The sequence below is a fragment of the Nyctibius grandis genome, chromosome 7 (genome assembly GCF_013368605.1).
Source record: "Nyctibius grandis isolate bNycGra1 chromosome 7, bNycGra1.pri, whole genome shotgun sequence".
Taxonomy (NCBI): Eukaryota; Metazoa; Chordata; class Aves; order Nyctibiiformes; family Nyctibiidae; genus Nyctibius; species Nyctibius grandis.
In genome coordinates this window covers 43,183,760-43,210,587 of record NC_090664.1, presented here as the reverse complement: position 1 = coordinate 43,210,587, position 26,828 = coordinate 43,183,760, and the positions used below count along the sequence as shown (strand labels likewise).

The 26,828-nt window shown below is 39.6% G+C and overlaps 1 protein-coding gene across 1 annotated transcript in view; it reads left to right on the top strand.

Annotated features, from left to right (window-relative positions):
• Positions 1-2,199: 2,199 nt before the first annotated feature.
• The window catches only part of KIF5B (kinesin family member 5B), a 38,879-nt gene continuing 14,250 nt past the window's right edge, over positions 2,200-26,828 (top strand). Inside the window, exons 1-13 of the mRNA XM_068404759.1 lie at positions 2,200-2,588; positions 11,264-11,351; positions 13,028-13,101; positions 13,567-13,671; positions 14,079-14,127; positions 14,518-14,573; positions 14,674-14,761; positions 16,243-16,367; positions 17,961-18,065; positions 18,498-18,643; positions 22,847-22,995; positions 24,335-24,528; positions 25,325-25,393. Coding sequence (XP_068260860.1) covers positions 2,463-2,588; positions 11,264-11,351; positions 13,028-13,101; positions 13,567-13,671; positions 14,079-14,127; positions 14,518-14,573; positions 14,674-14,761; positions 16,243-16,367; positions 17,961-18,065; positions 18,498-18,643; positions 22,847-22,995; positions 24,335-24,528; positions 25,325-25,393 — 1,374 coding nt within the window. The 5' untranslated portion in view covers positions 2,200-2,462. The remainder of the gene's footprint in view (positions 2,589-11,263; positions 11,352-13,027; positions 13,102-13,566; positions 13,672-14,078; positions 14,128-14,517; positions 14,574-14,673; positions 14,762-16,242; positions 16,368-17,960; positions 18,066-18,497; positions 18,644-22,846; positions 22,996-24,334; positions 24,529-25,324; positions 25,394-26,828) is intronic.

Below are 26,828 nucleotides of genomic sequence, written 5' to 3'. Positions count from 1 at the left end.
AATGTATTTGATTTATATGGTCATACTAAGCAGAAATACCAAGCAGAAAGATTCACTTTTTATGACAACAGATATATCATTTTTTCTCATTACAATAGATTAGCTTTAAACAATGTTTTTTATCCTAAATGACAATGAAGGTATGTTAAAGACATTACATAACAATACAGAAGACAGTAAATGTATTTCCAACTGACAAAGAAACAGTATTTTATAACTGTGACAAAATGGGAAACCTACCAGGTTGTTTGGTTGTTTTCAAGAAAGTGATACCTTAAACACAAGTCCTCAAGGCTGATGTTTTGGCATATGTTAGTGCCAACAGAGATGACAGACTGCCCTCTTTGAGCACACTGTGTCGTCGTGTCAGACTTTACCTAGGTCACATGAAAGAACGGTTGCTGAGTATTTTGAACAGCAGATCAGAGAAGAGAAACTTCATGACAGAATACCTGAAACGGATATGTCTTGGCTTTACCAGACAACTATTTCCACATGTACGGATAGGTGGGGAGGTTCCATTGTTGCTGCCCTGGATAAGACAGCACACTCCTGCAGAATTTTTAACCACAGCGGAAAAATAAACTTGTTACAACATGAACTCAATTTAGAAGACTTAGCTTAGCTCATAAAACAAACTAGGCACAAAAATATTTTTTGTATTACTGTGTGAAAAGAAGCTGTAGATGAAACTAGATTATTAGGTAACTCTTCTGTCACGTGGAGTAGTTTTGAAGCAGTGTTCACTTTGCGCATCTATCCTAAGTGAAAACACACCACTGAAATCCCTAAACTGAGAAAGGTCTTCAAAACGGAGAATGCCTGATTTCAGATGGTCCCTGTTGAAATTCAAAATATTTTTTCCGTTTTTTAACGGAAAAGAGAGTACTTTTAAGGGATGGACATTGCTATTCTGAGTCATTCTGGCCTACTAAAATTTACTAATTTAAGAGAACAGGTCCCTCCTTTTTTTATTGACTTCAAGGCTATTTGAAAAATTTTCAGTAGAAACCGTGATTTCTGTCAGGAAGCAGACAAGCTGCGAGTTTGTACTTTGTCCCGATTTGAAAGTTCATACCTGGATGTAAGAGGCACAGTTGTAAACTCATGACACTCCTGACAATCTCCAATCAGAACGGTTCACCTGACAATGTTTTTAGTCTAGACACAGTCTGTAAGTTTTGATTGACTAGAATTAGAGCTCACTGTAATAAAGAAATAAAACTTGCAACAAACTGAGCTTAAAAAAAAATACTGTGCAGATTCTTTTTTTTTTTTAAATTGGGTTGAAAAGGTGGGGAAAGAGTGTCCACTGGCGGTGACACCAAAAGCTGCGCGCTGCAGCACACCGCGGAGGCCCTGCTCGCCCGAAGCATTAGTCTGCTCCGAGGTCCGGAAGACATGCAGGCAACAAGGTTCATGGGCACTTTAGAGAACACTGACAGCCCCCTGACATCTGTGAACACCTCCTGGAAATGTGTTTTCTCCTCTTTTTATTCAACTCTCTGAGCAAGGAAAAAAAAGCCAGAAATACCGGAGGGTTTTCTCTCAACCGTCTGCTTTAAGCCTTTACTTCACAGCCGGCCCCTCAGTTTTGAGGCGCACTTACAAAACCCGGCTCTAACCAGAACCAGCGAGAGGGCCGTGCCGCCGCCCCCCTGCCCGCCGCCGAGCGCCCGGCACCGGCCGTTAGCGCAGCCCGCCGCGCGGGAACGCTGCCGCCCCGCCCCGTCAGGGGTGCAGAGGTGCTCGACCGCTGCCCCCAGAGGCGGCTGGGCGAGGTCTCCACCTCCCCGCGCAGCGCTTTGCCCGTGTGGCCGCAAAGCCGCTCCGCTCCACGTGGAGGGGGAGCGGGGGGCTGCGCCAACGCGCCCCGCGGCCGGACCAGGCACGGCGGGAAGGAGGCGGGAGGCGACCTCCGGGCACCCCTCACCACACCTTCCTCGCCGCCCTGAGCGGAGCCACGCCCCCTCGCACACCCCGCCCCCCCGCACGGCCCCGCCCCCTCAGTCCCCCGGCAGTCCCACGGGCGCCGGGCCGCGGGTGGCAGCGGTTCCTCCCCGCCAGCACCGGCTTCGCGCCTGCGCTGTACGGCTCCCGTGGAGCCGGGCCTGGCCGCCCGCGCCTCGGCGCGCCTGCGCAGCAGGTCGCGGCCGAGGGGGCGGAGCTGGGCGCTGCAGAGGGTGATGTCACCCTCCCTGCCCTGCCGCCGGCACCGCCTCTGCCCGGCGAGGGAGGGCCGGGAGCTGCCGGCTGTGGGTGCCGCCATGGCTGCCATATTGGGAAGGAAGTGAGAGCGGGAGGCGGCGGCCAGGAAGGAGCCCTTCCCTTTTCCCTTCTGCTTGGGCGGACGCAGGCTTCCCGGCGGCGGCGGCGGCTTGCGAGACCCCCGGAGCGGGCGGCGCAGAGGCAGCAGCGGGTGGCGGTGGAGCTGAACGTCCCGGAGGCGGCGGTGGCCTAAGATGGCGGACCCGGCGGAGTGTAACATCAAAGTGATGTGTCGCTTCAGGCCCCTCAACGAGTCCGAAGTGACCCGTGGCGACAAGTACATCGCCAAGTTTCAGGGCGAAGACACCGTCGTCATCGCGGTGAGGGGCCGCCCCGGACGGGAAAGGCGGGGGAAGCGCCGGGCAGGGGGTGGGGGGGGGGAGTGTCAGGGGGTCGGCGGGGGTCAGACACCACGGAGATGGGCGCGGTGTGAGGCGAGAGGGCAGGGCTGAGGCGTTCGGGAGCGCCCGCGGGCGGGGACGCCTTGGGGAGGCGGGGTGGCCTTTTGGGGGGGGGGCAGAGCTGTGGATGGGGCCGGCTGGTGTGTGGGCACGGCCGGGCAAAGAGCAGGGCGCTGGTGGGGGCAGAGGTCCCCGAGCAGCGGGCGTTGGGCTGTAGGGACACGGCGGTGGTAGCAGGTCAGGAAGCCTTGGACAAAGGCTTGCGGCGTGGGGCGCAGCGTGAGGTTCCGCTGCCGAGTCCGAGCCACAGGGCACGCTGCGGTGCGGCCACGGCAGGCGCGTGGATTACGAGGTGGAGAAGAGCAGGCGAGTCCTGCGGTGTGTCCCCCGGCTAGGCTGTCCCTGGTCCTGGCGACCATGACGAGTTTGGCCGCTAAATAGGTGCTCAGGATGCGTTCGTTGGAGCTACGGCCGAAGTAATTGTCTACAGAGAGTTTTTTGGGAGGAAAATGCAGAACAGGGCAGGGTCCAGTTCATTGGCGGTTGTGATCTGTAAATCAGCTGATAAGTTTTTTAAAAAATCAGAATAAACAGACCATTTGGCTTATTACGTGTTTGTAAAGGTATTTTAACTGAAGTCACCTTACAAAGTGTGAGGCCTGTTATAAAACAGTCTGGATGTTATAGGGGAGAAGATAATCCTTTCCTTTTTGTTCAGTGTGTCATATTAAGCTGCAAAGTGGAACTGGAGTATAAAATTAAAGTACAGTGGTTTATTGCCTGGTTTGGTTGGTATTGTACAAACACACTTTATTCCCAATGTTTGTTTTATTTTTACTGACTTTTAATTTGTGTTTTCATATAAATACTTTTCTCTCTAGAGACAATGCTGATTCTGCATTGCTGAAAGTAACTTAGATGTCAGTTATCTCTTCGAGTTTTGTTTTTTATATTCTGTTTCTTGATAGCTCTTTTGCACAGTGTCTGAAGTTGAAGGAGGCGATATAATAAACCACATTTTTTAGTATGACTTACTAAATACTAATGCTGTAGTCTGTTAATATTCAACTGAAATTGCCAATAAAATATGGAATTCCATGAGTCGGGAGTTGCGAGATAGCATGCTTGTGAAATGAGGTAATTTGGGTTTATTTCAGCTGGCAAGTTAGTATCTTGGAGTACACCTCTTCTTCCTGAGGTTGTACAGGTAAACTCCTCAGAGTAAGGAACCAAGCCTGGAAAATGCAAAATTTAAGTAGAACAAATGATCTCGCTTCCATCAGTGAATACCCATTCATTGTGACACTATATATTCTGTTTAAAATCCATGATTAAGTTTAGAAACCTTGGTGTTTTCTGACTTTTTAAAAATAATTTTTCCACCTATTCTTTCAGTAGTTCTAGTCTAAAGAGAACAGAAAACTTACATCGTTTAAATACTCTTTGAGTATACTTTAAAAATATCTAAAATGTCAATTGAGCTGAAGTGGTGCTATATCTGAGTAGAACAGTCTGATGGCATGCTCCTGAGGGATCATGTGGGGCTTTCTGCTTGGGGTTAATATTTAGTGTTACAACTGTACTTCAGAGCTTTCTGCATTGGTAAAAATGACAACAAAAAATCCTTTGGTGGTCCTAGGTCCAGGACTTGCTGTATCTGACTTTGGGAAAAATGCTCCCAAAATTATTATATTGGGTACCAGTGACAGTATTTGAGTTCTGTTTCACAAAATCTTAATAAAGGATTGATGTTCTGTGATTTTTGTTTCTATAATGGTGGATATGTGACAAGATCGATGTTCTCAAAGTTATGACTTGATTTTCTAAAACTGTTGAGACAATTACTTGAACTTGTGGATTTTTATTATTGTTTTTTAACAAGCTGATTGAGTTTTTACAAAGTTATGAGCCTTCCAACTTGAGGCTGTAGCTGGCTACCACTTGTGTGTGTGTGTGTTGTGGAATTGCCCAAGGGAGGATAGTAACAGAAACAGTCCTTCTCCTGAAACAGTTTCTAAACACATCCTCAATAAGCTGTATGTTTGGTTACTTTCAGCTGTTTGGTTTCTGTCTTTATTGCTACATGTCGTATTGGCTGCCTGTTGAACAGTAATTGAGCCACTCTTTTTTTTTGTAGCTGCTTTCCTGAGCTGCCCGAGGGACTTGTACCTTCTCTGTGCACCTGGGTCTGTGCTGAAACAGGGAAGGCTTCTTTAATAATACTTGGGAGTTGCCTGTAATGATAGGTGGGAGGTGAAATATAGGCGATGGTGGAAGCAGAGCTTACACCAGACTGCAGATTTGACTCCTCTTTGGAGGAAGGTGGGCAGGGAAACCAGTGACTATAACCAAACCCTCCTCCTTCCTTGACTCCCCTGTCATCTCTGAGCTATCTATCCTCCCTTCTCTTCCTAGCTCCTGTGTAATTACTGGCATGGTTGTCTTTCTGGACAAGTGAGTTTTGATTTGTGTTAGATAAAATACTTGTTTTAATTGTAGCTGGTGTGTGACAGCAATTTGAGGGGACATATGGTGTTTGTCTGTTTTAAAGAGCAGACTTTGGAAAAGTATTGTCCTTCCATGGGATGAAACTTTTTTTAACTAGTAAAGAGCTTTTAAATTATTAATTAAAGGGGGCTTCTTTCCATTTTAATATTTTATTAAATTTTTTTTGTAATGCCTCTTCCTGTTAAGTACATATAAGGGTTTTGTTGAAACAGATAATAGGGTGGCTTATTATGAGTATATGGCTTTTATGTTAAACATCATAAATGTACCTATATACAGAAATTGATAGCAGTTTGCTCATGGATTTCAGGTTTTTGAGTAAGACGAAACAGAGAGGAATAGCAAGCTTATACTATATATGATTATGTACTTTATTTTTCCAAATGTAAAACTGCTTGCAACTGAGTAGCTTTATAGTTCTGCATAACACGTGTGTAGTTCTTTCTTAAAAACATTTCTATACCTAGTCTTGCTCATCTTATACCAGTCCAAGAGATAAGATAGATTATTGAATAGGGTGACACTTGGATTTCGGACTGAAGCCTAAACTGAAAGCAGTACTGTCAAATGACTGAACTGGCGAGGCGTTATGGGCATTCACAGAAATGGGCAGTATCCCTCTGTCATCCAAATATTTCTAGTAATGATCATAATATATTCCTTATTTCTGTGGGCTTTAAGAAAGAATTGTGGCTGCCTACCTGTATTTTCATATTTGTTTAGAGAACTATTTTTTTATATGTAAGCTGTAACCCCTGTGATCCTTGAAAAAGCTTGAGACATTTAGCTTTCTTTTTCATTACCTTTTAAACTAGTATTGGATAGTAAATGAGAGCAAAGCTAGGTTTAAGTTGGGTTAGAATCAGATTAGTGAAGATCACTTGCTATTACTGTAGCTTTTTGCAGCAGAGTATTCAAAAGGAAAATATAATTCATGTGCGTTGCTGAAAGAAAGGCTGTGCCGGACCATATAAATGCAAGAAACAAGGTGCATTCTTAAAACAATGGGGTTTTTTTAATTATTATTTTGCTAGTGTGAAGGAAAGCACTATTTAATTAGAAACACATGAATAAAAATGCCTAATGTCTACAGTGCAACTTAAACATAAATCAGAAATTGTAATCTGTGGCTGAAACTATAGTTTTCTTTCAGTGTTACTCTCTTTTTTTTTTAATTTAATTCCATGAAATGGTGGATAGTATAGCAGTTTTTCAGATGATACTGATATGATGACTTAACAAAAAGCAAATATTCTAGCTTACAATAATGTGTAAAGGGAGAGCTATAGTCCCTGACTGCCGTACCACTTGCTCAGAAACACCTCACCCATAGTTGGTGGTTGTTCTGAAATTCAGTGACCATTTTTATGCCAGCAGTGCTTACTTTTCTCTTTAGAAGAAAGATAAAGCAAAGCTTGGCTGAAACTCTTGTTCCAAAATTTGTCTCTGTTTTGATGCTGGAAACTGAGTTTCCAGTTACAATTTTTTAAAAATAAAATTATGTGGTTTGGTACTTCTGTAACAATAAATAACTGCTGTAAAAGCTGATACATGAGCTGCAGTATTTGCACAGAAATAAGAAAAATAGGGCAGAAAGAGCTGAGATCCACTAACTGTTTGGTGTTGGCTGCAATTTTGTATGCATAGAGCTAGGGCAAGAAGAAAATCCTTTTTCCTTACCCTAAAAATAAAATAGTAATTTGGAACAGTGCCTTTTCACTCATTCGCGGTGTTGGGCTCCGTTAGGTGTGTCAAAGCAGCAATACCTTAGCTTAGTAATAGGAAGAACTGAGTCAGGTATTTGACATCATACTTTCCAGAAATTGTTCAGTGTGGGATTTTTCTTTTAACATATTTTTTGCTGATGGGAAGAATAATCTTTAATAAAGATGTGAAACTTAAAGGGGAGGTAAGCCCATTACTTATTACTTTAACCTCTTGCCAAAATAAGCTAACCATGGGTGAGTAAAATATTGCTTTAGCAGTCCATTCGAGCAAAAACCAGTAAAGAGCATCTAGGTGTGTTGTGGTAGAAAAATATGCTACTGATTTTCAGGTAAAATTTCACTATTGACTTAGCTTCAGATACTAATGCACAGAAAATAAAGTGAGCTAAGGTAGTGTTATGAGCAACTGATTCTGTAGTTTACAGAAAGTTACAATGGGAAAATGAAAGATACTTTAAATTATTTCTATGGAGAGAACCTTAAGTATTTCTAGGACTTTTAAGGTAAGATTTTAGTCTAGTTGTGATCACAGATTTTTGTGTAGTCTTCATTGGAGGTACTGAGAAAAACTCACTTTTCTGAAGAACAAACTCTCATGAATGCTCCAAATCTTGTATAATTTAGATAGGCTGAGCATCCTTTTATATAAGGGTAACTGCTAACTAGTCTTGAGTTTAACTGTGGAACTGTGTACTTAAACATAAACCCTTTATTAAGATTCAGTTTAACTACTGCTAAATCAAGTTGGCAGATGTCCTTTTTTGAGGGCTGTGAGAGTGTTTGCAAAGTTTTTGCTGTGGGACCACATCCCTTCAGTACAAGCAGCTATGGGAGCTGAAGTTGTCTTGTTGATAATTGACAGAACAAATGGTAGGAGTGACTGTAAATGTTGAATTCTCTCTGTTTGGAGAGAGGAAGTCAGAAGCTCTGGTTGTTTGCTTGATGTTGTGTGTTGCTTATTGGTCATATGTGTTAAATTTTTATTAGGATTTGAGTAACGTTGAATATTTCTGGAGTATGTCAAAGCAGTATCATATCATGGTAGTGACACTGCTACTACCACTGTTGTAGACAACAGTGTGGTTGTGCTTGGTAATGTTGTGTTGGTGTGGTAATGTTGCTTGGACCTTTTGTGTTTTCAGTTTTATCATAATATCTGATTGTTTACTACTTGAGGAGGAAAAGGCATCTGGTATAGAAGAAATGTCTGACACTTTAATCTTTCTTGATTAATCTCTTAAAGGTAATGAGGAGGCTTTCTAGGGCAGGGTAATCTGTATAATACTGTTTTAGCTTTGTTTACAGCAGAAAGTAGACTGTAAAGAGAAGTGATAAGACATAGCATAGCAGATGTCAAAGATGTGAAACCATACTGACTGGGAGCAACTTGTATTCTTAAAACATAATCATCCTTTGGCTTGGCTAAACCTACTTGGTTAGATATTGATTCGGTGATGGTGGAGCAGGGACATGCCTCTAATGTGGGTTTTTATAGGTGTGATAAATGTACTGTGACGAGGGAGGGGAGGGGAATATATAACTGGAGTTCTGAGTGCTTTGAAGTTGTATTATGGCTTCATCTGGGAACATATAATACTGAGGACATATAAACAAATATTCCACTTGCTACCTGCAAGGGATGGGGAAGTGACAAGTTGTATAAACAGGACCCCTCATGAGGATTCTTTTGGTCGGAATTATTAAATTTTGTGGGTATGTTGGTAGCAGTTCTTAACTTGAGGGAAATTGGAATTTGTCATGTGCCTAGCAGCTTTCACTGTATAAATAAACAAGATCAATTAAAGGCATTACTGCCCAAGTGAAGTCCTTGCAGCTTGGTTTTCTGTTCTTACTAGTCCATGGCATTCATCATATGTGCTATTCTTTGTATTAACATTTTGTAAAACAAAAGGAACTGTAATTATGTGAGGTACTGTAATTTGGCTCTGTTCTCTTATGAAGGCATTTGAATGGCAGTTAGAGAGTAGGTAGTCTAAAAGTCTTCTGTGTCTATGGGTTACTCTCAAATTAGTAAACGTAACTTTCCTTTTACACAGATTAAAGAATAGTTCAATTCAGTCAACCTTTGCTTGGCAGAAGAATTAAAAAAAAAAACCAAACAAAACCCCAACCTGTAAATGCTAAATTTAAAAATTTAGAGAAAGCAAGCTTTTTCAGAACCTGCTGCAAATACCTGTAGATTGCAGGATGGTTGCAGACTAGTGCAGGTTGTACCTACAGTTCTTTCTAAACAAGGCATCTTCCTGTACCAGAAACTAGGCTTGTTATTTTTTTATAATTTTTTTTAAAGTTGGATTTCTTTGAAATGAATAAAAAATAAAATTTGCTATTTGGCATCAGAAATATTCTGTAGCGATATATAAATACACAATAATGTATGTGTGTACATTGAAACACATATACTATGCAAAATAATGTTTGCATTTTAATGTACTTTTCTGTTCGTGCAGTTGTCGTGCTCCATTGGGAAAAGCAAAGATCAGATGTGATGGGATCTGTGAGAAATAGTGAGTGTTGTTAACAGTTGCTGCATAGACGGTCAGAAGATTGTATCTAGGAACTTTCCCTAATTCTTGTAAAATCAATTTAGTTGGAATAATCGTTATCTGTATATTTTCCTGGAGCAATAATTTGGAGAAGAGTTTAAATCTTACAAGTACAAACACACAAATTGCTAATGCTGCACAGATTGTTTGCAGTGACACTGGACACTATAACTTTCCTCACTATGTTTTTCCAATGCTTGATGGTAAATACGATCCTCCAAAATGGTGTTATTTCAGCACATACAAATATGCAGAAGAACTTGAGCATGAAACAGATCTGATCAATGTTTTGTGGTGTAGATGACTTGAAGTGTGTAGTGCAGCTAATGGATATTTGTGAAGTTGGAGGCTTTTTGAAACGTCAGCTGCTAGTGAGAAAATGTATAGCTAGTGTTATATTTTCTGCAGTTACTTACCTTTTTATGTAACATGTTCTCAGTCTTTGTTTTCTTACCTCAGGGTTACTTGAACTTGTTAGTTGTTTGTCTGCTGGTGTATGTAATGGCCTCACTGGTACCTGTAGAACAGATGAATTTGAGGTGTGTTTGAAGCGAAAATGAGTAATCGAGAAGGCTTGTGATGTCCCTGCTGTGAAACAAATGTTCTGACAAACTTCAGCACCTTAGGGACAGTTTCTGCCTACTGAGTCTTGTGGTTCTTGAGTGTATTTACACAGTGAATGCTGTAATTATTTTTTTTTTTCCTGAGAGGGAGCTCATCCACCTGAATTCAAGCCCTCTCAGCAGACAGATGTGGGTTGAATCTAAAAAGCTTTGTTTGGTGTTATGCTGGACGTTATTAAAAGACAAACGGAAGGTCAGGCTGAGGAAGGGAATGTGGTGGGTGGGTGAAAGATGGAAGCTATACTTGTTTCTTTGCCAGGGAGGCCGTTCCAGAATATCCTTGGGGGAGGATGATAATGAATTAAATATAGGCAAAATGGAGCACTTAACAGTCGTGGTGAGTTTAGCAATGGTAACTGACCTAGGTCCCTTGTAAACCTTGCCTATCTACTTGGCTACCTACTAAATCAAGCTCTGAAAATGCTAAAAAAATTTGAACTTCATAAGACGAGCGTAATAATTTATATCCTAATGGATTGTCAGCTGCTTGGAACTGTGTTATCAAAACCTCTTCTTTAAAACAAAGCAAAATCCAACATTCCTTTCTATAAGCTATGTTGGAGCTTCTTCTTACATGTCTTCCAAAGTGAGTCTTCAGTGAAAGGTTTCCTTCCTCCAAAGTGGCTTTTTCCTTCTGCTTATGGAGCTTTATTTTAAGGAAATCATATATGGGGAAATAGCTCTTATGCTGACTGTAGGTGATCTGAATGGTTTTTTTTTTTTGTTTGAGGTTTTTAACAAATATTACAAGTCAGATACGCTGTGTGATGTGGTATAAGCTGTTTTTAATAATTTGGGTTTACCAGAGTAAACCTGCTACCAGAGTAGAAGAGAATAAGGGATTTTCAGGTGTGCAGACTAGGCATTGGTTTACCTTCTAAATCAAGTAAATTGAGGTCATGTGGCAGAGGAGTTTTGGAGAACTATTTAGATTGCACTTCAAAACCAAGTATATTTAATTCAAGGCCTAAACTTGTAGGCAAGCATGTGAAGATTTAGGCAACACTATGTAAACTGCTTTCCTTGCTACAGTTTTCAAGTGCTTAAAAAACCACAAAAGATTGGGCTGAGGCAGTACAAACTACTTCTAAACTATATGAACAAACACCTTCCAGTTCTGCTTCCAGTATCTGGTTTTCTAATAGCTCTTCTGTGTACTTTTTTTCCAGTCCAAGCCATATATATTTGACCGTGTTTTCCAGTCAAACACATCACAGGAACAAGTGTACAATGATTGTGCTAAAAAGATTGTCAAAGGTAAGATGGAACAGCAACTTTGACGTCCATGCGAATATGAGACACTTCCTTACGGTTAAAGTTGAAAACTGATACTTCTGTTGCTCGCTTTTACCTTCTGAATGTTTAATAAGAGCCAGCATGGATCATTGCAGTATAAAATCATCCTGTAGTTGAGCTGATAAATTATATTAGTGGTTAACCTGCTGTTTCAGTCGATTGCAATGTTTGGTAACATTTACCTGGCATGTTTTGGTTTTGTGGTTTTTTTTGTTTTTTTTGTTTTTTTTGCAGTTCTCTGCAAAAGATTGTTTAAAACAAATTGTCAGAAATTAATCAAAATAACAGTTATGAGTAGGTTTAGTTCCCCCCTACAAATTTATGAGTGAAAACATCCTACATTAGTTTGTTTGGAGGAGTATAAGAGGAACGGAAACTTGTGAAATCATGTGTATGCTATAGATCTTTTCAAAGCTTGTTTACTTAATACACAGTTTAAGGAGGATTTTTTTGAATGTGATTTTTAGCTTCACAATTAAAAGTTTAAGTGTGAGTAACTGCTGTGCATGTCAGGGTGTACAGTTTCTCCGAAGTTGAATTGTCAGAATTGGCCTAGTAACTTCAGAAAATCAAGTCTTATCACAAAGAAGGTTATACTACAGTAAGTTGTTGTAGTAAGCAATTATCTAGTCTCCTGAAAATAAAATTGTTTAATTTCTTGAGGAGATCAGTAATAAGTTGTAATTGAAACAACTTTCAAAACAACTTTAACAAAGCCTTGTCAGAAACTCCTGAAATACCAACTAAGAGAAGATTGGGAAAATGTAGTGTTTTTTTTATAATTAGAAAAGTGAATTACTGTGGAAAATCCATGCTGCTGCACGTATTTAACCCTTTAATGATTTAAATAGTAATCAGGATTAGATCAGAAGTTTGCTCCTTAAAAACTGGAGTTAATTGAGAATTGTAATGCTGCCCCCTTCCTCCACCTAAAACTCTGATCTCTGTTTCTTTGTGGCATTGCTAGGCTGTGCTACATCGTGTGGCAAATGAGCTCTAGTGGGTAGTACAAATGGATTACGGGTGTGATGGGGTAGCAAAGACTATCCCATTTGGAGTATCTCATGCTTGGTTTTGGAAAATAAAGTTTGCTTGCAGGATGTGATTCTACAGTAACTGACTCATAAACAAACCAACCCACCAGCCCCTCAGCCTAAAACTTTGTGTTGGTTCATTCATAATTTGAAATATAAGCTTACAGCTAAAGAGTAAGACGCTTGAAACTTACAGCTTAGCCCATTCTCTTCCCGGTTAGACAATTGAACTTTCCTGAAGGCAGAAAGTATTACAGCATTCTCATGTATGGTTTCTTCTTCTGAGTTATCAAAGACTATCTGTTCAACCTGGCAGTTGTATCAATTTCCTTTTTATTCCTGCCTCTGAGGTCCTGATTTTTCTGGTTGGAGGAACAGGTGCTTCTAATACAGTTAACTTCTACAATGCAGTTGATGATGACTTAATGCATTAAAAGGGGTAGGGAGGAACACCTCCCTCCCTCCAACTCTAGCACAGAGGTCCCAAACATGGAATGATTTAACTTGCTGAACATTTTAGGAACTGCCTGTTTACATTCTGTTTCATTTGACTTTCCTTTAGAAGAAGGAAATGAACCTAATGAAAATACTCTTTCCTTTTAGATGTACTTGAGGGATACAATGGTACAATATTTGCTTACGGGCAAACATCGTCTGGAAAGACACACACTATGGAAGTAAGAAATCTTAAAATAATTTTCCTCTTAATGTCACTGTCATCTTTTTTCATCACAATAGTCTTCTCTCTCTAGAAATGTCTGCTTGTTTTCATCTTGCAATTTTAATTTTCTTTCCATTGCAATCTTTTGATACCCAAAATGTTTTTTTAGGACTGAGAATGGCAATTATTGTATTTTTTCAGCCCGCAATAGCAGGATGAGAAACACAAGAATAATGTTAATAGTACCTTTTCACTTTTAGTAGTTTGGGAGATTTCTGAGGCTGTTCTTTTCACTCCTTGCAAGTGCTGGGCATAAATGGATGGTCAAGACTTTCCTTTTTAGATAAAATAAGTCCATCATACCTGTCAGCATTTTGAAACTAATTTGTCTGTTAACTGTTTGTTTTGCCTTTGGGCATACTGTATGTGATGTTGGATTCAGTATGAATATTTCGATTTATTGTATCTTTTTTCTAATAAGGGGAAGCTTCATGACCCGGATGGAATGGGTATTATTCCAAGAATAGTGCAAGATATTTTTAATTATATTTACTCTATGGATGAGAATCTTGAGTTTCATATTAAGGTAACTTTTCTTCATTGTTACTTTATCTGTATTAAAACTGGAAGTAGTCTGTGGTTAAATGGATGTTCTCTATCTGTTTCAAATGCCTGTAACTTGAAAAATCTAAACGCCAGTTACTTCTGAAGTAACTGACTCTTCTTAAAGAAGAATTACGTTAACACTTTAATCTTGTTTTCATTAAACATTGATGGTAGCTATGCTGATAACCTATGGCAGTGCTGATAGTGCTTGAACCTTTAGATCAGAATAGTTTCTTCTTAAAGGTGTATTTTAGTTCAGGCTTAAGAACTTAAGCTAGATGTGGTATTATGTGGGAGGTCATAATAATCATGCTGGATCCTTCTGATCAAAAAGCAAAGCATTTTTGCTTTCTGATGCTATATCTTTATTCCCCTTCCCACTTCTAGGTGTCATATTTTGAAATATACTTGGATAAAATAAGGGACCTTTTGGATGGTAAGCCTTTTATTTATATTGAACATAGAAAATAAATTGTTCTGGAGAGAGATATATTAAAAAAAAAAACAAACGAAAACCACCAAGAAAAAACCAAATCCCCCACAAAAACAAACAAAAAAACCCCCTTATCCTGATACTGAGATAGGTATGCAGAATGCTAATAACCTATGATAACCATGATGAGGGTGTATCAAAATGAGAAAGCATGGAGCTAATCTATATAATATTACTAAAGCTGTAGTAGTTAGTAGGTTATTTCATGTATATTAAGTTTTTATAAAGTGTTGCTGAGAAATAACATCTGTGACTCAGACATGTGTTGCTTACCACTCTTCATTTTGCAAAGAAATCGTATATACTTTAAGTTTAGAACTTTTTCTCTTCCAGTTTCAAAGACCAATCTTTCTGTTCATGAGGACAAAAATAGAGTTCCCTATGTAAAGGTGAGCATCACTCTGATATGTTTTCATCTTTCACTCCTCTAGTGTACATCATTTACTTCTGGCTTGTTGGTGTGGTGGTTTTTTTGCCTTTTTTTTTAAGGGTTGCACAGAGCGTTTTGTATGTAGTCCAGAAGAAGTTATGGATACTATAGATGAAGGAAAATCAAACCGACATGTAGCAGTTACAAGTAAGTATTATCTTTTGTCTTCTTTTAGTGCTTTATTGATTTGCTTCTCATATGCCTTAAAAAGTAGGGATGACAAAAAGAGTGTGCTAAATAATTCAGGTTTTTGAAAGGGTCTAGCATAAACAGTTTCAGCATGTCTTTTAGAAACAAGTATTTCAATTCATTTCTTGTTGGATGTTACTTAGGCTTGGATTGAAAGGAGGAAGTAAGTGATGAGTGAGGAGCTCTGAATCATTAGAGAAAAAGGTGTAGTTCTGCATTAGGAATAGTGCAAAACCAAGTTTGTAGAATTTGTTTCAGTTAACCTATGAATCTGTAAGTAAGCACTGTGGCTTTGTCTACAGTTGGCCATTCTGTTGCTATTCTAGGAAAAAGCTGGTCAGAATATATATTCAGACATATGCTGCACATTTAAGCAACATCCCAATGTCCCAAGCTTTTTGACCTGTGCCATGCAACTGAGTTGCAAGAAGCCATGTCTCTGAATTCCCACAAGAAGCAGGATTAGGAAGTGACAGAGGGGTTTAAAAAAAAAAAAAAAAGACAAGGAAAGATGAGGTGCATGCAAAATAATACTTCAGTTCTTCGCAACTGAAGTGACTGTCAGAAATCATGGAGAGCCAGTTTGAGGGTGAGTTTCATGATCTTTCTGTGTCTGGTTCTTTATTCAGGAAAAGAAAGAATAGACAGTCATTAAGAAAATAAAAGATTTTTCTTCTCATTTCTTTGGTTAGGGATCAAAAAATAAAAATATCATGTTCCTCTTAAAGAATGACTCAGTCCTGCACTTCCACTTTGTTGCTTCTGGGTAGTAAGGTTCTGAAGTGGGGACCAGACTAAGTAACGGAGAAAAAAACAGAAATTTGGATAGAAGTATATTATTCTATGTTGAGCTGATTCTGTGGTATCAATAAGCTGGTTCTTTTAGGCCTGTTAGTTTAAAAGGAAGAAGAAATAGGCAGACGTTCTCCTTCAGATTGCAGTCAGCTTAAATTTTGTTAATGAATTAAAACCATTCTATAAATTCAACAAGTCTTGTTTACCCTGCATATTTCACAGCAAAGGGGACAGCAGGTATTTAAACCAGAAAGGGGGTGAGAGGTTGTGGCCATCTAGTTCAAATTTTCACAAAAGGATAACATGTGATACATCATAAATCTACAAAAAAAAAAAAAATACATTCTGGTATCAGAATGTGAATGTGCTTTCTGTTCTAATAGAGTAAATGAATCGTGTGAAATCCATAGTTGACAGGCTAGCAAATCTTATCAGTGAGCTTATGTGGTATTAATAGAAGCCTAAGGGAGACCGGATCTTTGTTACTCAATTAGATGACACTATTAGTTTTATTGTCATTGAGAGACTACTCTATACAGTTTCACTAGCTTTAGATATGTTGCTTCACTGTGGGAAGATACTGTTTTGTTAAGTTAGTTTGGTTGTACAAATACTTTTGACAATTTATATATTTTGGATTATAGATATGAATGAACACAGCTCCCGAAGTCATAGCATTTTCCTTATTAATGTAAAACAAGAGAATACTCAAACAGAACAGAAACTAAGTGGAAAACTTTACCTTGTGGACTTGGCAGGTAGTGAAAAGGTAATTCTAAATTTCTTTTTCTGCTCTGAAAAACTCCGGTTATTCTTTACAATCAAATATTTTACATTAATGTAATACAGATTGTTCAGTTGTCATCTCTGAAGTGTTTTAATTTTGACTTTGAGATGTGGTTTCTGAATCCTAGTCTGGGCTGGCTGTTAGGTACTACCTCTTTAAGCTGATCTGCATTTCTGCAGTGGGGGTTTGTAAATATGGAATACGGTGGGGACATAGGCTAGAGCTGAGTGTCAGTATCTGTGAGAGCAAAAAAGTGTGCAGGTGTGTTGGCTAGCCAAGTACTGGAATACAGAGTTTTATGGATGTGGAATAGCTGAATTTTCTCATGTATTAGTACGAGATTTCTTAATTTGAAATTCTGATTAATGTTGTTTAAAATGAGAGCTTGCTTTCCTGTGTCAGTGGCTTAAAGCAGGGAAGGAAATAAGTACCATTTTGCTTATTCTTTATGACTTCCTATAGACTGTAATTAGCCTTTTAAGAGATGTATTTTTGACCTTCTTTTCATCTTTGCTTCTGGGTTTATCCCCATCTTTGTCTCCAGCTTTTTCCAGTCCTTTCTGCTTGCTGTTGTCTTTCCTCATGTCATTGTTCTATGGCCTTATTGTTGTCTCTGATCCTGTGTTTATTCTGAAATGTGTTTCTTAGTAATGTTCTTTTTTTCTTAATGCTTTCTGTTTCATTCTCATTGAAGTGAGAACAAAGTTAAAGAAAAGAGCTGGGTTGCAGATCTCCTTTCGCTGTAGTTTTGTTCCTTTCACTGTTTATTTCAAACTTTGCTTTCATGTTTCTCCCAGTCTTTTTGAAATACATGAGGTTTTCTGATGCCTTGTCTTGGGTTGGTTTAAACATAGGCAAATAGAATTGCTTAGTTGTAGTCATGATCACAGCTTGGTGAGAAGAATAGTAAAGGGAGGGTTATAGAACTAGAGGTCAAATTCAGCTCTTGAGGCAGAAGAGCTAAAGTAAATAGAATGGTAGCAGGGTAGATTTTTTTTTTTTTCACATATCTGCTGATATCTACTTAAGTTCTTAGAGCACTCGTGTAGGTCAGATTCAGCCTTTAAAATCTGTTCTCACAAATTCTTGCTAATATAGACTCGGTTATATTTTCTGGGGGGTGGGTGGTGGTGTTGTGTGGTTTGTTTTTTTTTTGTTTTTTATTTGTTTGTTAAGGATGACCTCTGGACAAACTATTCGTAATGCTTATTTCCTTTTACTTTAAGGAATTCAAACTTTTTGACAAACTTCAAACAACTTTTGGAGTTGTTTATTTGATAGAAGTTTTTAACTATACATGTATCTTCTATGAAAAGGCTTACTTGCCAGGGAAAATATTCACTTCAGTTTAAAAAAATCAGAAACATCTTCAAACACAGATTCTGAATGAAAAATGGATGGTGAATGAGGGAAAGAGTCTGAGGAGGAGTTTGCTTATTCTAATCCAGCTTGCTTATGGGTACCTCATAAAGTCAGGGAGACTGACTTAAAAAGCAGAAAATTTACTCAAGTCTTATTAAATGTGGAAGGTGTTTTTTGAAGATGTGTTTAGTAATTTACTGAAATATTGTGTAGGTTAGTAAAACTGGAGCAGAAGGTGCTGTGCTGGATGAGGCCAAGAATATCAACAAGTCTTTGTCTGCTCTTGGAAATGTCATCTCAGCTTTGGCTGAAAGCAGTGTAAGTGTTCTCTCTTGTATTTTTATACTTCAAGGTTAAAGGTTTGCATCTCTGAACATGAGACCAGTAAATAATTTCTGCATAATATCAGTGATGTGCGTGGAGCCTTTTAAACTAACCCAATTGCATCAATGCCTTGCAAATGACCGTTATTCTTGTGCTGTGTTGACACTCTTGATTAATAAAGTTATGTTTAATGTTGAGGCACTTAAGCATCATACTGAAAGTTTTCTTGTACTCTAGAAGTTACCAAACATAGAAGTACAATTTCATGTCATCCCATGTGTGTTCAGTCTTAGGATTTATGAATTAAAGTAGAATTTAATGTCTTTCTAATAAAGTTACACCTAGCAAAAGCATAGCTCTTCTTTCAACAAATTAAATATGTGTCTGAAAAACCGCGGCTGATTCATTTAACCATTTTCTTGGTAGACTTATGTTCCATATCGTGATAGCAAAATGACCAGAATCCTTCAAGATTCATTAGGGGGTAATTGCAGAACCACTATTGTTATTTGCTGTTCTCCATCTTCATACAATGAATCTGAAACTAAGTCTACTCTTCTGTTTGGCCAAAGGTGAGTAAATGACTTAATATTTTGCTTTTACTATGTTCAGAAATAAATGCAGAATGAGAAATAAGTTACTCTGTTAAGATTCCTGAACTAAATTTATTAAATCTTTCTTTCTGTAATTCTTCAGTGCACATATGGCTAAGTGTTGTGATCTATCCTATATTATGTAAAAATCTATAAACTGGGCAGGATCCTGAAGACTCTGTATTTCCAGGAGGGCAGTCTATAATTTGGTTTAAAATGTGGTTTAATGTATAGTCTTGGAGGGTAATTAATACTCTCTCTTTTTTTTTCTTTTTTTCCCCTAAAGTGGGAGGAGGGAGGAAGGAGTTCTCCCCTGTTAAGTTGAATCCTTTATTTGCCAGGAGAGCCTGTCCTCTGCCACCCTTTCTTTTACATCTTCTGGTCTGTTTCCTGTATCTAGCATTCCAGTAACATTTGAGTTAATACTTCTAAATTCCTATGTCATTTGTAATTGATGCAAATGGTGGATGAGCCAACTCGGAGAGGAGCGCTGCTGGATCTTATCCTCACTAACAAGGAGGGTCTGGTTGAAGAGGTGAAGGTTGAGGGCAGCCTTGGTTGTAGTGACCATGAGATGGTAGAGTTCAGGATCTCATGTGGCAGGACCAGAATAGCTAGCAGAATCACAACCCTGAACTTCAGGAGGGCCAACTTTGGCCTTTTCAAGCAATTGCTAGGGGAAATCCCATGGGACAGGGTACTAGAAGGTAAGGGGGCCCAAGATAGTTGGTTAGCATTCAAGGACTGCTTCTTCTGAGCTCAAGATCAGAGCATCCCAGCAGGTAGGAAGTCAAGGAAGGGTGCCAGGAGACCTGCATGGTTAAACAGGGAACTGCTGGGCAAACTCAAGTGGAAGAAGAGGGTGTACAGATCGTGGAAGGAGGGGCTGGCCACTTGGGAGGAATATAAGTCTGTTATCAGAGGATGTAGGGAGGCAACTAGGAAAGCTAAGGCCTCCTTGGAATTAAACCTTGCAAGAGAGGTCAAGGACAACAGAAAGGGCTTCTTCAAATACATTGCAGGTAAAGCCAACACTAGAGGCAATGTAGGCCCACTGATGAATGAGGTGGGGGCCCTGGAGACAGAGGATAAAAAGAAGGCGGAGTTACTGAATGCCTTCTTTGCCTCTGTCTATACTGTTGGAGGCTGTCCTGAGGAGCCCCGGACCTCTGCGGCCCCAGAAGAAGTCAGGATAGAGGAGGAATCTGTCTTGGTAGATGAGGGCTGGGTCAGGGACCAATTAAGCAACCTGGATGTCCATAAATCCATGGGCCCTGATGGGATGCACCCGCGGGTGCTGAGGGAGCTGGCGGAAGTCATTGCTAGGCCACTCTCCATCCTCTTTGCTAAGTCGTGGGCAACGGGAGAGGTGCCTGAGGACTGGAGGAAAGCGAATGTCACTCCAGTCTTCAAAAAGGGCAAGAAGGAGGACCCGGGTAACTATAGACCGGTCAGCCTCACCTCCATCCCCAGAAAGGTGATGGAGCAACTTGTTCTTGGTGCTGTCTCTAGGCACATCAAGGATAGGGGGATCATTAGGGGCACTCAGCATGGCTTCACCAAGGGGAAGTCATGCTTAACCAACTTGATTGCCTTTTATGAGGACATAACCTGGTGGATAGATGATGGTAAAGCTGTGGATGTGGTCTATCTTGATTTCAGTAAAGCGTTTGACACGGTCTCCCACAGCATCCTCGCAGCTAAACAGGGGAAGTGTGGTCTGGATGATCGGGTAGTGAGGTGGATTGTGAACTGGCTGAAGGAAAGAAGCCAGAGAGCGGTGGTCAATGGGACAGAGTCCAGTTGGAGGCCTGTGTCTAGCGGAGTCCCTCAAGGGTCGGTACTGGGACCGGTTCTGTGTAATATATTCATTAATGACTTGGATGAGGGAATAGAGTGCACTGTCGGCAAGTTCGCTGATGACACAAAACTGGGAGGAGTGGCTGACACACCGGAAGGCTGCGCAGCCATTCAGAGACCTAGACAGGCTGGAGAGTTGGGCGGGGAGAAATTTAATGAAATATAACAAGGGCAAGTGTAGAGTCCTGCATCTGGGCAGGAACAACCCCATGTACCAGTACAAGTTGGGGGCAGACCTGTTGGAGAGCAGCGTAGGGGAAAGGGACCTGGGGGTCCTAGTGGACAACAGGATGACCATGAGCCAGCAGTGTGCCCTTGTGGCCAAGAAGGCCAATGGCATCCTGGGGTGTATTAGAAGGGGTGTGGTCAGCAGGTCAAGAGAGGTTCTCCTCCCCCTCTACTCTGCCCTGGTGAGGCCGCATCTGGAATATTGTGTCCAGTTCTGGGCCCCTCAGTTCAAGAAGGACAGGGAACTGCTAGAGAGACTCCAGCGCAGAGCCATGAAGATGATTAAGGGAGTGGAACATCTCCCTTATGAGGAGAGGCTGAGGGAGCTGGGTCTCTTTAGCTTAGAGAAGAGGAGACTGAGGGGTGACCTCATTAATGTTTATAAATATGTAAAGGGCAAGTGTCATGAGGATGGAGCCAGGCTCTTCTCAGTGACATCCCTTGACAGGACAAGGGGCAACGGCTGCAAGCTGGAACACAGGAGGTTCCACTTAAATTTGAGGAAAAACTTCTTTATGGTGAGGGTGACTGAACACTGGAACAGGCTGCCCAGAGAGGTTGTGGAGTCTCCTTCTCTGGAGACATTCAAAACCGGCCTGGACGCGCTCCTGTGTGATATGGTCTAGGCAATCCTGCTCCGGCAGGGGGATTGGACTAGATGATCTTTCGAGGTCCCTTCCAACCCCTAACATTCTGTGATTCTGTGAATTTATAGCTACCCATTTCAAATTTGATATTTTGTTAGGTATCTCTTTTTTGCCACTCTGTTATTAATGCTTCATCGTAATACTCCAGTTTCTGACCACTAGATTTAATCACTTCATTTACTGGAGCACGTTACAAAGCTGTCAGCATTTTACTTAGTTCATCTGGTCTTCTGTGTTAGCGTACCTCTTCCACTTTAATTCAACAAGATAGTTTCCTACTGGTCCTTTCAGAGTAGTTTTTTTATTATGGAAAGTAGACTAGATAACTTCAGAGCTTCTTAAAAATCTGGCGGAATATGAGTAGTTAATGGGTGTGGACTAATGACTGCATTCCACAGCAGTGGAGGTTTTTTGGTCTCCTTTTAGAATCTGGGAGGTTTTTTCCTTTCCTCTTAATATTTCTTGAATGAGCTCTTGGGAAGTGTCTTCCAGCTGCAGCTATGTAGTTTCACTGCCTCATGCTCTTGACTTCCTCAGGAGTTAATAAAGTATGCTTGTATCTCAGCTACCATGGTTAGTCTGGTATATTAATTCAACCTTCTCAGGATGTTAAATTCATGGTGAAACCCTCAGCTGTAGTAACTGAAGGCTGGATAAATATCACATAACTTAGTAGGAAATCATGTGTCTTTTGGTAGTTATCAGGCCCAATCAGATTTGCAGAAAGATGCTTATAGGAGTCATAATATGAGGGAGGAAATTTCTAACTATCATTAAGCTTTTTTCCTGTTTTGGTCTTTGGGGAGTGGTATTTGGTAGTAGGAGACTATACAGAAAAAATACTGAGGTAAGTGAGGTATGGCACTGAAGCGAAAACTATATGCTAACTTCATGAAGGTATGTTGTTAGTGCCTGTAGTTTCATCTCCAAAGCTGATGTCTTTGGATGAGATTTGCCTGACTGAATGTAGACAATCACATCTGAGCTTTATAGCTTGTACACCTTTTTGGTTAATGGAGATCTAGTAACTGGATTTTAGGTTGAAATGAGCTGTTTCTTGAATAAGCTAGATGGTTTACACCCTAAAAGTATTATGCTTTCCATTAGAGAAATGTTTGCTAGGTGTGGTGAATGCTACCCTTTGTTCAAAGCTGTGCACTGCTGTGCTGAGTTGAATTCTTTCAGGTGAAAGTATGCAGCTGAATTCTTTGAACTCAAACAGCTAGAGATTTTTCAGCCTTCCTGAAGTTTATTGCATTGCTCTGTCCATTAACACTTGTATCAATCCAATTTAAAGAATAGTAAGTTGACAGGGAGTAGAAATAAGCTTTTGGAAGAGGTGGGAATGTTTACACTTTCACCGGTGATATGTAGAAATTTTATTGAATAGCCTTTAATTCCTTTCTTTAAAAATGAAGTTTCAAAGCTTTTTGCTCTTTCTATGTAGAGCAAAGACCATTAAGAACACAGTCTGTGTCAACGTGGAGCTCACTGCAGAGCAGTGGAAGAAAAAGTATGAGAAGGAAAAAGAGAAAAACAAGACTCTGCGTAACACCATACAGTGGCTAGAAAATGAACTCAACAGATGGCGGAACGGTGAGAAGCAATTATATTTTTGTTCTGCAAACTTTAGGCAAGACACTGAATTAGTCTTCAGGATACCAAAAATAATTAAGAGCACTATGCAAGACAGTGATAAGAATATTAAAGCTTGGATATTAAGTTGACATTGGAACTACTGTGTTGCAACTGGAACAACTTCTAATAATCACATAATGGCAGAAATGTCTGAAAGTATATTGGTGTTGGGTTCTTCAGCACTTGGTTTACTGTCAGAGCTAGAGTTATGTACATTCTAAAAATTTTATTTTGAGGGACAAAAAATGATATTTATTGTAAATGCAGAAACTGAGTAAAGTATTTCCTCTGGTTTGGCTTTCTAATTCAAATCAATATCATAAGATCTTGTCCTCGTTTAAAACTCAGACATGTTATTAGGCAAAAAAACCCACCCAAACCCCAAAATTGCTGACAGTGCAGAATGTATGCCCATTCTTTCTTCCTGAATAATTAACTTCTTATCGATTTGAAGTGTCTGGCAAAATGCAAGTTATATACAAAGCCTTAAATTCAGGAAAGGAGGAACGTAGGTCATACTTACAGATATATTTTGGAGTTTGGCAGCTATAGTAGATGATTTTGCGGTCTTGGAGATAACTGCACCACATCCTGATATAAATCTGAGAAAAATGGGGTCACTTAAATAAGTTTGGTAGGATGTGATTTATTTTTTTTTAAACCTTTTATTGAGATGGTATGAGGCCACACCTGAAATGTTAAGTATAGTTCTTCCAGAATATTGACACAAGATACTGGAGTGTTGGAAAGAGCCCATACCTTCCAAGGACTGCATAAAATGTTTTGTAATAAGACACTAAGGAATTTAGTTTACCAGAGAAGTGCCTTGATTAGCGTATGGTATATTTTTCTATGTGAAGTCAGTAAAGTGTTCTCATCAGAAAAGGCTTAATGAATACAAAAGGATAAAAGTGTAACTGAAAAAAATATTTTAAATTAGAAGCAAAGCAATTTAAAAGTAAATATGGCTATCTAGCAAAACAGACTGCCAAGGGAAAAGAAAGGATTTTCTGTCTTCAGGGCATGTTAGGTGTCTTTCTAGAAGATACTCTTTGATATGAGATTTGGAGCTCATAGCAGAGTACCTGGGTGAAACACAATGTTCTGTGGTAAGCAGGAGATAGTTTGGATGATCTAGTGGTCATGTTTTTACCAGGTAATCATGTGAACTTGATTGCTTATTAACCATGGAGCAATACTGTTAGTAGGGAGTATGTAATACTTCTCAAGGGTAACTTTGTGGAAGATACTTCATGGCTGACTGTACTAAAACTTAAGTATATTATTTTCTTTTAAGGGGAGACTGTACCAGTTGATGAACAGTTTGATAAGGAGAAGGCCAACTTAGAAGCTTTTGCAGTGGACAAAGATATTACTGTTATTAATGATAAACCAGCTACCACAATTGGAGTAACTGGCAATTTCACTGATGCTGAGAGAAGAAAATGTGAGGAAGAAATTGCCAAACTATACAAACAACTGGATGACAAGGTATGCCATTCTTATTTAATGTAAGACTCTTGGAAATATATCTTGAACTATACTACATAATATTTAATTTGCCAGTCTTCATTTGTTAGTACAGCTTGCTTAAGTATTTGCCAGGAGTGCCTACTCTGATTTTGAAGCTCTGATTAAGAGAAATCAAAACTGCCTTATCTGGTGCTAAGTGAGTATCCTTTCTTAGTTGCTTTCCCCCGCTTTGCCAAAACTACTAAAAAATGTCCTGAAAACTAAAGTATCAGTACATAAAAAAAAAAGATAAAAATGAAAGTTAGGAAGTTAATGAGAATCTTAGGCGATATTTCTGCTTTCTGGTTGTAGAACATTCCTAGCTGATTGTTTGCTGTACCAGAAAAAGGAAAAGAATGAGAAAGCAGGAAAATGAGTAAATTGAAGGCAGTAGTTTTTTCCTTCCATGTTATGCATATTTTATTTGAACATAATTTTAAACTTAAGCAGTAGTACTAAATTTGCAGAGGAAAAAATCTTTTAGTTAAATCTTAATTGTTTCTGGGAAGTTGGAATAACTTGGAGAAGACTTGCAAAAACACGGGTATAAGAGTTTTGTCTTTGAAGCATGGTGTTTTACACATATATGCCAAGTTAGGAGCCTAATGGATCAGCCACTGAAATAAAAAGGATTACTTTTTTACTTTTATTGCTTTCACTTGTGCAATTGTCTCAGAATGTGGAAAAGTTAGATGCCTAACATCTACTCTCTCTTAGATTATTTTTCCTGAACAGTATTTGTCAGTTTATTGAACACAGTCTACTTCAACTGCAGGATGAAGAAATTAATCAGCAGAGTCAACTAGTAGAAAAACTGAAAACACAAATGTTAGATCAGGAAGAGGTGAGTTTCACTCTTGCATCTTTACTTTTGTTTGTATTTAAAGAAATTGGAGGTGTTCTGAATAGGTCACAGTTTATGATCAGGGAGTAGAATGACAGCTTACTACTGTACAATAGTTCTCTTTTATTCCTTATCTAGATGCTCTGCCTGTTCATTTCCCCCACTTACTGTGCTAATGGCTAAACTTAAACCAGTTTGCTTGAACCTTAAGTATCCATGAAGATTGAGGGAGTGGAACATCTCCCTTATGAGGAGAGGCTGAGGGAGCTGGGTCTCTTTAGCTTGGAGAAGAGGAGACTGAGGGGTGACCTCATTAATGTTTATAAATATGTAAAGGGCAAGTGTCAAGAGGATGGAGCCAGGCTCTTCTCAGTGACATCCCTTGACAGGACAAGGGGCAACGGCTGCAAGCTGGAACACAGGAGGTTCCACTTAAATTTGAGGAAAAACTTCTTTACGGTGAGGGTGACCGAACACTGGAACAGGCTACCCAGAGAGGTTGTGGAGTCTCCTTCTCTGGAGACATTCAAAACCCGCCTGGACGCGTTCCTGTGTGATATGGTCTAGGCAATCCTGCCCCGGCAGGGGGATTGGACTAGATGATCTTTCGAGGTCCCTTCCAATCCCTAACATTCTGTGATTCTGTGATTCTGTGAAATATTCTATGTAAAGACATCAGTGGTTGTTTTCCCCATGCAAAGTTAGCAGTTTGTCAAAACTGAAGATACCTTGATTTACCGTAAGAAATCTGTTTTAAGGTTTACTTTTGGTTAGTTGCTGTACAGAGAGAGAAGGAGGAGGAGGGAAATGTAATGGCCTAAAAGTAATGAAAAAGGAAGTATCTGTGTGTTGGTTCGGGCCGTACTGGCTAGAATATTCAAACAATTTGTATGCGCATGTTGCCAGTGATGTAACTTAATTAAATGGGTAAAAGACCTATTAATAATGAAATTGTTAATTTTATTTAGCCAAGATATTAGAAAAAAGAATTCTATATAGCACAAAGATTTAAAAAAAATATAATCTTTGTGTACATGGCAAGAAGGAAATGGGTCGAGGACTCAGGAAGTTGGAGCTACTGTTTGATCTTATTTAAATAAATAAATCTGCCTCTTTAGCAAGTGTTCACTTTGTCTAGTTATTCTTCAGCAGCTAACAGTGTTAAAATGCTGGAAGATTAGTCCCAGCCTGTCAACAGTTTCAGACTCATGAGTAGGGTTCAGTGGCTTTTTTGAGAACTTACAGTATTCCATGTGCATTTCCAGTTGCTGTCCTTTTGTCTTGATTTGTTATCACTTCTATTTTTGAAAATACTTTAAAAGCTAAAGAACTATGGATATAGATGATAGTGATAAATTTAATTGTTCATTATACTCACTGTACCTGTCCTTGTCATCCGTATTGCATGATGGTAGACATTAAAAACGTAGATATA